Genomic DNA, 12,792 nt, shown 5'->3' with positions numbered 1-12,792 from the left:
TAACAAGCCTATGTGTGAGGAAGAGGAAATTGCTCTTGAAACAGAAGCTGTGACTAGATCTGATGAACTGCATAAAATAGTTTGAATTAATACATCTGCAGGATCTGATTCTCTACCAACTTACCGCTGACTTTGTGTGCAAGTCCTTTGGCTTCGTGATGTACAAAAGGTCTAGTCAAAAAGGCAAATCTGGCCTTATGTTACACTGGTGGCTGGTTACTGCACGGTGTGTGGCTGATGCAGACTCTCAGAATCAATTCACTGCAAGTCTCTCAGTGCCCAACACCAACTGGTACATGAAGCCCCATCCTCGCTGACAGATGAGGCTTACAGAAGGGGTTTTCACCACCACAGTGAAGCTGCAGCAGTACTATCAAAACCTCATACAGAGTAAGCATGAAGGGAAGGCACACTCCAAGGTGTATTCCTAAAATACCTGTCATTTATTGAAGACCAACACTCTTCTGTATTCTGCTTTGACCTAGCGGCTTTCCCACCATCAGCTCCCCATGCCACAGCCACATCTGCTCTCCAAAGACCAGGCTGTTGTGGAAAAGGTAACTCCAGTCTTGGAAGCAAACGCGCAGCTATTGACCAGCTCAACCCAGCTCCCATTGCCTCCACACACTCCCTCTGCCTGGGAAGCAGCTGATGTCTGGCTGCGGCGAGGCTGCGAGCCTGGCACCCGCAGAGGAGTTGTAGAAAATTTAGGCCCCCATCACTCACTTTCAGTGGCCTTGTGCTATTTCTGATCACCACCAATTACTCTTCACCTTAGCACGTGGAGGCAGAGCACTGGCTGGATTTGAGAGAATTTCTTACAGGAAAAATAGACCCTAAACTTGGAAATGGCCATCACCTCTCACAAGCGGGATGCTCTGTGGACTAAAGGGAAGTCAACAAGAAGATATTTTCTTTCCATAAAATACACAAATCTTTGCTTTCCACACAGTGTTTTTGAAGGACACAAGTGAAGCCAATGGGAAATGTTTTAACAGCAGAAGAATCAGACCCTAAAGTATATTATTTTTATCTCAGCCACCTCACTGGCACAAAAAAAGAGGCAGCTTCCAAGAACAGGTTGGAATTTGGGACGAAGAGAGGGAAATGCCCTTTCCTTCCCTTCACTCTAGGTCTGTTGGTTTGAACTGCGCCTTAAATAAGATGACTGCGTTTCTTCTGGGAGAAACTAGAGATAGTGGAGCCAATAATATTTTCGCCTTTTATCAAAATGGCTTTTATAACAAAATGGAAATGTTACAGGGGGAAAAATCATTGCAAAAATGGTTTGGTTTAAAAATTGACTCCACGTAACAGAGGTGTATTTTCAGATGCACTGAGGACAATCAGGTACCCAAAACCCACTGAAAACGAAAGTGAACTGGGACCACAACTCTCATTTGTGCCCCAAAAATCTTCTCCTAAAAGACAGAAGAGCCCTCTGGGGCTCTGTGGAAAACCTGCAACTTTTCTTTTAAAGCCATCCCAAGAAATATAGGACACAGCAGAAACCTGCACGGCTGTCTCGGCTGCTGCCTTTTGTAGAGCCTAGAGCTGGAAGGAACTCCTCCGGCGTTGCCCCCCGTCCCCCACCAGCCAGGCCACTCCTGCAAGCCCCTGAAAGCAGGAAGGGCAGGCAAAGGCCCGTGATCTTTAGCTCAGAAGAAAGCTGGCAGAATACGGTGCTTATTTACTCAAGTCAACTCTTGCTGAAGATGAGTTTATGGAATGTAATGACACCATTACAGCTCCATACAGAAAGACATTTCTAAGCTTTTTTTTTTAAAAATAATCCCATACAGGCTTTAAACTACAGGTATTTTTTTTTTTCCTGAATCCTCCATTGGAACTTGAATTTAAAACACAGTTTAACTCTTCAGTATGTGAAATCTCACGGCCACATTAATCGAGAACATCTGAAGCCAGGAGAAAGAAATCACTTCCAGTTACGTTGTCAGTGTTATGTGCATAACATTCCCACAGCTGTAGATCCATTGTGCTCCATGTTATAAATAAGAAATTGCATGGTGACAGCTAAAATTCAAAAGCGTTAATGTTTCTCTTTGCAGCTCTTTTTAAATTTTTTTCTTTTTTTTTTTTTTTTTAAAGTCTTTTGAGGTTTCTCCCCTTTCCCTCCTAGTAGAAGTTACTTGAAGCAACATTATTGCTCACCCAACTGACATATTTATGGTAATTAAAAAATAGTAAATGCCAAGCAAATATGACTAATGTTGCTATTTGGCAAATCAGCCAGAAACGACTTCTATTGATTCCGAACCAGGCTGTTGTATTTGCGTCAATAAACATTTCTCCTTCTTCTGCTCATCTTGGTTATCCCAGCGCTTTAGGGAGAAGTCTGAAGGCAGCTCTAAGGATGCGGCCAAACGCTGCCCCGACCTCCGCTGCGCACGGCAGCGACCACCGAAGCCATCAAGTTGCAGAGTGCAAACGCAGCTGAGCCGGCCCCGTGAATGAATACAAACGAGCTCCCTTGTATCTCTCGCATTCTAGGTTGTGGTCCCTTTCAACCACGAAAAACAGCTACAAATTGTTCCCAGAGCTAAACCACTTAACATCTTGGCACTTGGTTGTTTTTAACTTTGTAACAATAGGCACTGTTCACTCCTCTCAATCTCAGCTTTTTATTCTATAATAAAGCAGGAATACTGATGAAAGGCTAGTCACGGCTTCTCCCCGTGGTATCAGGGTGGTGGCATGTGATGATTCACATGGGGTGTGTTTGATCCAAGAAAGCCCAGCCTCTGCTTATTTTTTCTTTGTTCTGTCATCTAAGGTGGAAAGGCAGAGAGAGATGAGTTGAGATTTTTTTTCTTTTTTTTTTTTTTTCTTTTTACTATTATTTAGCACTCACAGAGCAACATACATATAAGCAAAACAACAGGGAGTGGAATTCTTTTCGTCAGCATTGAAAATTACAAGAGATGCCTTTGAAGTGGGAGGTCTGTTCCCTGCAAAGTATGGACATTTTATTCTGATTTGTACATTATTCTTCTCCAGCAGCAGGTCTTAGAGCGCATTATTTGTGCTGCTGTCACATTGTGTAGCCCTGCAGAGGGTCAGCATTTGCACTTGGTGCTGTACAATCATGGAATTAAAAGATGGTCCCAGCCCCAGAGAGTTTAAATTTAAGCCAGGAGAGAACAGATTCAGCCAGGGGAGGACGAAAAAACCACCAGGACAGTATGGGTAAGCACAATAAGCAAGGGTCTCATCACATCCAGCCTAAACCTTTGTCGAGTTTTTAACGGGGAAAAGGAGTTTTAAAGAGGGATTTGAAGAGGGATAATTAGGTAACTCTGCTGATGCCACTGAAGTGCTTCCCATAAAGAAAACACAAAGACGATTTTCTGAAACTGTAATGAGCAAACCAGAGGTGACCAGCATCTGCAGCAAAAAAGGAGCTGGCCTTTTGATACTGAAGTGGGAGAAAACATGTAGTGTGGTTTAGGCAGGAGCAGGGCTTTAAGGGAGGCCAGCAGCTCGTGCTCCATACAGGAGAGAAGGGGGAGCTGCAGGAGGAGCGCAAAGACAAGGGTGGCACAAGCAAAGCAACAGGCTCAGCAAATTGTTTTTGCAACAGCACTGTTGATATTCTTAGTGGGGGGAAAAAAATCCAAGTGTCAGATTCAGAAAGCTTTTCTACTGATTCCCATCAGTACGCAGCTATTTCTCATGCTACGCCTTTTTTATTGCTGGGTTATGCAGAGCCTGTCATCGCTCCTGCAGTTTTCCCTCTGTCCTCGCACACTCACTGGGAGGATTTCATAACTAATTCCCCCTCGGCTTTTCTCCTTACCTGTTCTTTGCTGTTGCTAATGAAGTACAATTTCATTCCAAGCCCATATCAGTGTATCTACTCAGAAAGCTTACTGGAAGGAAAGATGAAACCTTTCTAAGACAAAAGTCTCTTTTGTAACACTGTCCTGACTGTGACCTGAAGAAAGGTAGCATGTTCACCCACACCCGCTCAGGTTGCTACCCACTACAGGACACTTACCTGTTCCTTGAGCTCAGCAAGCTGACTGGAAAGCTGTTTTACAAGGCTCATCGTTGACTCCAGCCTCTCTTGCAGGTTCCTAATTTCATTTTGCTCATTGTCGCCTTCATTGCTAACCAGGGACATGGCTCTCATCCGGGGGAACCAGTCCAAATTCTTGTCCTACATGGGTATTAGAAAAATTAGTAATGTTAGTAGGGGTTTATGCAGTGCTACCAAGCTGAGACTGGAGAAAGAAAACTCAGAAGGACTTCTACTTGCCGGATGACACACAGCAAGTGACCTTAAGAAGCAGTAAATTCAGAAATTATTTAACACAAGCACTTTTATTCTTGGTTCTCCTTAGCTACAAAGAAGGCACCAACTGCAAAATCTTGGTTCCTCACAGCTGCACCTGTATTGCAGCGTGGGCAGTGTCGGCACATTCATCCGTGGCTCTGGCATGCAGAAACGCCCACTGGGTCAGCTCTGGGCAGACTTCTCTGGTACAGTAGCACAAGGAAAGCCTGAGTGCTCCCCGCGCTTTGCTCTTAAGTGTATGCAGGGACACATTTCCCCACTGTCTCTTCAGCTTGGCTGGCCTCCATCTATTTTGGCTGTCCTTGCAGCAATGTCAGTGAGCCAACATCAGGAAAACAAGATAAGCCAGAGTCCTCTCCAGACTGGCCTGGAGTGTGCCTACTGCAAGAGCAGAGGGACCCTGGATTGAGTTCAGGCGCCCATAACAGAAGATTTGGGGTCCTGGGAATGGCTTAGACTTCAGCATGCTATTCAGATTATACACCTTAGGCAAATGTAAGCGCAACCCCATGGCCGAGGGCTAACCTGTTAAGGACCAAGCACTGCATAGAATAGCACTCAGTTGGGTGTCCCTCTGTTCATGGACTCAGGCTATGAACTGAATCATCATAAAAATACTGTAAACAGATGATACAAGTCAGGAAGATGCTGTGTATCAGTATGAGCCTGAATTGTCTCCATGGCTCAGGGGCACAGATAATTGTGTGCGAAGCGTAACAGACAGAGGAGGCTGGAGGGTGCAAGCCTAGGAGGAGTGGCAACCATGTGGCAAGCAACCTGGTTTGCCTTAAGGCATGAGACAAGGGAAACAGGTCCTGTAGCTGGCGATGGGTTACATCAATGCATCTCTGCCCTCCACCTTGGGGGAAGTGGGAGGATGTGGTTAGATCATATGCATGGTGTTTTGCAACGGGCCTCTACGGACACATGCACTTGACAACTTTAGAAGAGAAACAGAATGAGCTGGAGCGTGTTTCTTCCAGACTCCTGCACTGTGAATGGCCCCACACAAATAGCACTGTATCGAAAAGAAAAGGAAGAAAAGAGGAGAGGAGGAGAGGAGCAAAGGAAAGGAGTTCTTTCCAGAAGTCCACCTACAAGACTCATGGCAGGCAAGAACTGTGCTACTTAAGTTGTCAGGGCTTGGTATCTAGTAAGGTTTTAAGTGCATTGAACTTACTGTAGTCTCAGGCTTTGCCTCACCATGAAAATACAAATGCCACCAATGATTCTGCAGTATTTATAGCTGGGCAGCCCAGGGCAGCTGTACGTGAGCAGGTTCTACACGGGCTGGCCTGGCAGAGCTATGAGCCCAGGGACACATCAAGTGAATACGGCTTTATCATGCTTCCAGAGAGAGTTGCTTTCATCTATGTAGTACTCTGCCCTGATCACCAAACCCTCCCCTCCTACAGCAGCATGGTCTAGAAACAACCAAGCTAACCCTCAGTACGCATGGAAGCACTTACGGTATTCATGTTTTTCCACTATTTGTGTTAGCCCGGTCCCCTGTGTTACCCTGGATAAGACTAAATGCAAAGCCATAAGAATTTTGGCTTGTTTTCTGTTTTTTAACTCAAAACTTCTACTGAGTTTTTGTCTGGCTGTGCAACCTCTGGTCCTGTCACTAAAATGACAAGATGTTCAGGGACGAAGACCCTCCATTACATTCTACAGCCCAGGGCTCAGTCAGCCGTGTGCGCTGGTGGAATGAGGCCTCCTTCCTTGCTGCCCACTTTTTTGAGCCTCGTGATCTCATTATGACAATTTACTGTGGTTACGCATGATGCCATTTTCAATGGGTCATAACTCATTCCAATCAAAACCTGTTTTCACCAGCTCCACTGGTGAGCTCGAAAGGAGCTCACGTGACTCTCCCTGCTGGATATCCCCAGTGGACGCACGGAGCAGCAGACTCCTATTTCTGCTGCATACGTTTCTGCTTACAAGACCAACATTCATTTTCTATGAGTACGCTCCGATATTTATTTTAAATTTATTTTGGCTAGGATCTAGCAGAGAATTCATCACGTGCTTAGCGTTAAGCACAGGTGCACTCATTTATACTAAGCTTAGTTTGTGCACAGTGCCTTTCTGGATCAATGCCTTTTTTTTTTGCAAAATGTTTGCCAGCAAATTTGTCTGCCACTACAGGCACAGAAAGTGAATTCAAAGGAGCTACAGTGAACAGAGCTGCGCTTGTATTTGAACAGTTCCTGGAAAGCTCTAGTATCTGCACCCATTACAGCTCCTCTTGCTTGAAGCACCTGAAGATACCAAACACAGGGCCACACGGTCATGGGAGCCAGCTGAGGGGCTAGGAGCCCTTTTTGGCAAGGCTTACCATAACACCAAAGTTTCCAAAGCCAGGCTGCACAGGGAGAGCAATCTGAGACTCCATCACTGCAGTTCTTATGTTTGAAGAGTATTGCTGCCAGGACTGTGAAATGCACTTTGCTAGTTTTGTTTTCCACCTGCCACTCCCTCACTTCTCCGAGATGCAAGGCAGAGACCACCAACTGCCTTGGAAAGACTTCTGTGGACTGACCCTCCACCGCACTGCAGCATCCAGAGCACCACACAAATCCGTGTGCATGCCAGATGTCCCAGCTCAGTGGGCTTGCCTCTCTTGAGGCTCCCAGTGTCACCTGCTTCCCTCCTCCTCAGCACAACATTAGACTTTCTGGGAAGAGGGATGACCAGGAGCAGGCGAAGACATGGACAGAGCACACAGGACCTCGTCTGTTGCCACACGACGCTGCGGTACTGATGGTGGTTCTTCAGCGGGAACCACTCTGAACCATGTGGCAGCCCATCTCAGCCACCAAGAGCCCCAGAAGCACGGGAACTCAATGACAGACTCTGCTCATCAGCGTGTGCCCAGCTTTGCCTTTCCAGCAATGCTGTGATAATCTCTCCCAAGACAGAAACCCAGTTGTGCTTTAGCTACAGACCAAGAAAATCCGGGCATCTTTTTTGCCAAAATGTGCAGGATCAAGCAAGGACTTGATCCAAGTTCTAAGAGAAGCTGATGGGTTTACATGGACGGGAGATCTCATGAAAAGATGCTACTGACTTCTATAGCTTTTCCTAGCAGCAGAGGGGCAACAGTTCAAACAGCTGACCATAGCTTGGTAGTCCCATGTGCTGTGTCGGGTGCAGGCAGGACTTTGCTTCTTGGTTCTCAGCTGCATATACCTTTAATGAAATCCCGTCCAGCTGTGTATATTGGTCATGCAAAGTATCAGAAAGATTCAAAATTCAGAAGGTCAGTAGGAAACACATTCTAGCCTGCCAACCTGTCTTTAAGTTAAAGATACTTATCTAGCTTTCACCGATAGTTCCATTATAGTGCACACAGTAGGTATGTTCCCTTGCTCAACTGCATGCTTTTGCCAGTCAATATTATCTTACTTTTTGATTGCATTATGAACTGCAGAACTTTATTAAAGGACAGCATGAAAATTAGCTCTGGCGGACAGCCCTATTTGCTGAGTCTATACCACAAACAAACAGCAATTGCTGCTGGGGACAAAAAACTTGATCACAAACCTGCCAGGATCCAGACGGCAAATTGGACAAGGCTCCTCTGCCGAAAACTTTAGTGATCTGTAAGTGTTCACGGGGGGACAGGCACTCTGTGACTGCTCAGCTATGGGAAAACTATTTTTACTTCAAGTTAATTGCTTGCCAATTAACTGGAGGTAGTTAACATGCTTGTACAATCCCAAACATTTGTTCTGGGACTTAAATGCTATGGGCTCAGCTGAGGGTTCACCTTGACCAACTAACACAGGTTAAAGCTGTAACAAGCCTCCACTACGCTGCCGGTGAGCTCCTGCTTCCCCTTATTTGACTGGTGGAGGGATGGGATTTTGCCGGGTGTTAGCTGTCACGCCTTAGCTATTACTCTTAGAAATCCAACCATTTTGCCCAGGATAGAGGTTGCTCAGACATTTTGAACCGGCCTGAAACCGAGCGGCAATTTGGACGAGGGAGGTAGGCTGCTGGCACGGAGCAGGGCAAACCTCTGCAAACAGCTGTCAGAGGACTCAATCAACAGCCACCAGATTAGCGAGAGGTGACATAACTGAAGCAGAAATGAGCTTGGAAAGGGTGAGGTATGTTTAAAAATGAAGCAGCCTCCTGGACACAGAATTAATTGTTAAAATGTACTGAAACCTTATTTCTAAACAACTGGGGCTGAATGCAGTATATTGTTACTGTTATTTCGTTCTTGCACAGGATAGCAGCCCAACCGCAGCAGCCCACCTACGGATCACAGCATCTTCCCGCTCCACACTCCCTCTGCAAGTGTAACGTGTGCCTTGCAGAATTCATATTTAAGTATACATCTGTGTCCAGGGCAGAGAGTCAGCCAGACAGGAAGGCTGCAGGGACAGAAAGGAGCTGCAGCCTCCTCTCTGTCAGTTCAGCCGGAGGGGGGGAAAAAAAAAAAAAAGAAAAAAAAGGAAAAAGGCAGGTGGGGCTAGCCAAAAGGCTGCCGGCCAAAGAGACTGCACATGAGCAGAGCAGACATTTCATGTTGTGATCCAGCACGCTCTCTCCCTTCGTCCTCCCCCCTCAGCTGGCAGGACTCCAGTGGGAATCACAGTTCACCTAGGGCAAACGCCTCTCTGCAAGGTACTCTGGGTACACCTAGCTGCGAGGTGCCAACGGTGAGGGCACACACCTGAGAAATCACAGGGCTTAGAGGATTTGCTACTTGCATTTTCTGAGAAACCTCAAACCCTTCTTCTCAGAGAGGCATGCTCAGAGCAAAAGTCTATGTGGAGTTTGCCTCCTGGAGTTTTCTATGAAACTTTCTCTTTCCTTTCTGTGGGCTTTCCAGGGGAAGGGCAGAGCTAGAGGCTAAGTCCTCCCTTCAGCAAAACATTGCCATTTTTCTGACTTGGCTAGCTTCGGTTGAGTACGGATGGAGAAAGGACTGAAGAAATTTGTTTAGAGTTTCTACACTTTGTAAAAAGTCTCTCCCGAGCCATCCCTGTCCTGTTGGCACAGCCAACTGGCTTCAATCAAGCTCTCATGCTGAGCTGAATCCATGCCTCCAGAGTAATTGGCAGAGGCACGTTTCTTTAGGAGGTGCTGGTTTCACAGGCTAGCAGTGAGATGGATCAGCTGCAACCAGCAGGAAACACTGGGCTGAGCCTTTAAAAAATAGATTACTAGATAACAATGAGAGAAAATAGGTCAAAGAGTAGGACAAGGGGGGTGAAGCAGAGGAGTGAAGACAACTTTAGGCTTAATGCATACTTTCTGCTGGTGCCACTGCCACGGGCTCAGAGTGCCATGCCACCGTCAGCTGTACCAGACTTTCATTTCTCCAGCAGACTCTAAAGCAGTGACTCTTAGCCCTTTCTACCCCGTGACCCCTTGTTGCAACATGAAAACAAGCCGTTTCAGGACTTCCCTCCTATCTATTTGAAAAGAAAAGCGGTGGTGACTGCTCATGACTCCTCCTGGGTTGTGACCTCCCCAGCTGCATGCATCAGAGCAGGAGACGGGCCTCCGCATCCCCAGCCCACTGTTCCCGTCTGGCACAGATCGTTTGCTCCTTGGTGACTCAGTGAGGCAAGTGAGATGGCCCTCTGGAGGGTTATTTGTAATAACGTAATAACGAGGCTGAGAAAACGAGTATGCTTAAAGCCCTCTGAGCTCCTCAGCTAGATGGGCACTGAAGGGTGCAGAAGAGGAGCATGGCCATGGCCATGGCGGTTTGCTACCACTGCCTCGGTGTGCTGCATTGGGCGGTTCGTGGCATCCCACCCTACAACACATGTTCCTTGGTACACAATGAACAGCATCCACCGTGGCAGCCTGGCAAAAGCCCCACATAGCTTTAGAGAGACTGTAGCCTCCCAAGTGCCCATTGGGGCTGTAAAACTCTGCTGCACTGGCGTTGCGGGGAGTCACTGCTTGTTACCCAGTGGCCGCCAGGCCCGAGGAGTGGCACTGCTGGGAAGCACGGCACAGCTTCACCCTCTGCAGCTCAGTTGTGCCCCAGGACCTGTGCCTCAGCGTGGAGGCAAACAAACAGTTGGCATTGCTGCTCTTCAGCAGGCAGCTCGTGTCCTGTCAGGCACAAGAACTTACAGGCCATTCACTCCCCCTTTTTGAGCCAGCACCTTGAATAAATACTTTAGCACCGGGTACAAAGAGATCTATTTACTGAGAAATTATTCTGTATGTCTGAAATGTAAATAAGTCCATCCATTCCCTTCCCAGATCTGTTGCCCGTATAAGCAGAGAGTGATCAGTCCAAAAGACCTTTTGAAAGCTATTACTTTTCTGCCTAGGGACAGAGTCTGGTCCTAAAAGTCTGTAGTTATGTAGCTCCTATAGACACCTTAAAAAGGGATTTTAAAGATTTAAACTATCTTGTGCTTTAGATGACACAGGGCAATAGCCACTTTGTGATTTAATCACAGACAATAATAATTTGGTTCAGTGCATGATTCAGCTAATCCACAATTTGATAAACGTTCATCCTAAACTACAAACCCAAATAGCTTTCTGCAAATCCTGTTTGACACTTTAATGTTAAGACTGCATTTGATAAGCAATCTGAGCTGTACAAGAATATAGGGAGGGAAATTAGGAATTGTTATGCATCTATATGCATTCACAACAGTAATGAAAGGAAAATAAAAATAAACCTTGGCAATTACAGATAAATATTTATGCCACAAGAAAACTTATATGTCTGGCTCGGTCTATACTGGACTGATACATGTTACAGGTTCCACAACTATGGAAAAAGGTAGAAATCTGTTTCCCCTGAAAGAAGGTTGGAACCACAACACAGACCCACCGTCTGCTTTAGCAGCGTCATTGATGCATTTACTTTCATTTTAACTTGGCTGAATGTTTTTGATGGCTGCAACAGAATATATCACCGTAATTCTGAATAATGGTGAGTTCTTCAAGACTGATACCCAGGCCAGTCAGTTATAAATGTCTCAGTGTTTCAGTATCAGCATTCCCACTTGTGATATCCCTGAAAAAAATATGGCGAGGAACGATAATAAACCTCAAATTGCAAAGAATATTCTCTGATGCTGTACGCAGCAGTTTCGATACTCAGCTTGAAACTGTGTAAAGGACCCTGCTTTTCCAAGAACAAACACCCCAAAATTTCTGCTTATCGAACACACCTACAGGACTTGGCATTTACCTCCAAGCAATGGAAATGATTATGAAAATAATTTTTTACAGTCGAGACCATAGGTTTGAATGTGATCTCACACTATTGTTGCGGGCAAAACCATATGCAAATACAAAGTACATGAGTCAGCAGCGTGCCCTTACAGTGAAGAAGGCCAACCACGACCTGGGCTGCATCAGCAAGAGCGCAGTCAGCACGTCGAGGGAAGTGATCCTGCTTCAGCCCCAAGCAACTTCACCCCAGAAGGTGGGAAGCAGAAACGGAACTAAGCAGCTTTGTCGCCAGCGCACTGAGACTGCACCTTCCAACTACCCTCCAGGTGGGAACCCGGGGGACCTGCAGGTGTGCAAGGACTGCAGCCGGACGGGGACTCACAACAGTTGCATGGTGCAACTTCTGGGTGCTTGGACGGCCGGAGCTTGTATCCCGCCCCAGCACTACTCTCCTTGAAGCCACGTTTGCTTCTTGCGTCTTCCCTTCCCTGCAGCACACATTCATTTCTCAACTGTTGATTTCTTCCGCTGTTTCAATCACTCTCTGCCACCTTATCTCTATCATAACCCTGAGAGTTTATATTCTCCTCTGCAAAACTTCAAGAATCCCAACACTACCATCTGAAGCGAGGATTTGGGGCTTAATATTTGTGCCCTTAAAATAGATATAATTATAGATTTGTGCAAAACACAAGTTTATTTTTCCACATTCCTATGTTTTTATGTTGTTAGTGGTTACGGCACATGCTTTAGGAAAAACACTTCAGATTATTAGTTTAAAATAATTAAATTATTTCTGATACAATCCCTGGATCTTGTGCATAACGAAACAACATCTGGTACAGAGATTAGAAAATAAATGTTCTTGGCTTACTTTTTTTTCTTTTGTTAAACAGATGTTGTTGATACAAAATGCAGAACTGTAAATCATAGCCTGCATGTGGACACAGACTGTCACTACTGAGCAGAAATTTACTGTGGCTAGATAGAGATTTGAAACAGCAATGAATCACTGGCTTAGTAACTTTATTCACGTGGGTATGGTTTCAATATTCTGACATTAAGTGCACATGTCCTTAAAAAAAGAACCTTTTAATGGCAGCATGGGAGGCTCTGGTTTAGTTCCAGCTGTCTTGGTGGGGGAAGCACAGCGAAACGCAATGGCAGCCTCTGTGCAGAGGCACCTGGCAGTTCTCCGTCTCCTCCTTCGCAGCACATTGCGGTGCTGCTATTGAATCCCGCAGGCTTGGCTCCCCCAGTGCCAAGAGCAGCCCCTCTTAGTGCCACAGCATTTA

At 46.0% G+C, this 12,792-nt stretch overlaps 1 protein-coding gene across 3 annotated transcripts in view; it reads right to left on the bottom strand.

Moving 5' to 3' along the window:
- Nucleotides 1-2,072: 2,072 nt before the first annotated feature.
- The window catches only part of ITPR2 (inositol 1,4,5-trisphosphate receptor type 2), a 269,515-nt gene continuing 258,795 nt past the window's right edge, over nt 2,073-12,792 (bottom strand). For all 3 annotated transcript variants that reach the window (XM_075113616.1, XM_075113625.1, XM_075113634.1), the window contains 2 exons: nt 4,019-4,180; nt 2,073-2,789 (listed from right to left, as the gene is read on the bottom strand). In XM_075113616.1, the coding sequence (XP_074969717.1) occupies nt 2,703-2,789; nt 4,019-4,180 (249 nt within the window). In that variant the 3' untranslated portion in view covers nt 2,073-2,702. The remainder of the gene's footprint in view (nt 2,790-4,018; nt 4,181-12,792) is intronic.

This window comes from Phalacrocorax aristotelis, chromosome 1, assembly GCF_949628215.1.
Source record: "Phalacrocorax aristotelis chromosome 1, bGulAri2.1, whole genome shotgun sequence".
NCBI lineage: Eukaryota > Metazoa > Chordata > Aves > Suliformes > Phalacrocoracidae > Phalacrocorax > Phalacrocorax aristotelis.
This window is presented reverse-complemented; position numbering and strand designations above follow the sequence as displayed.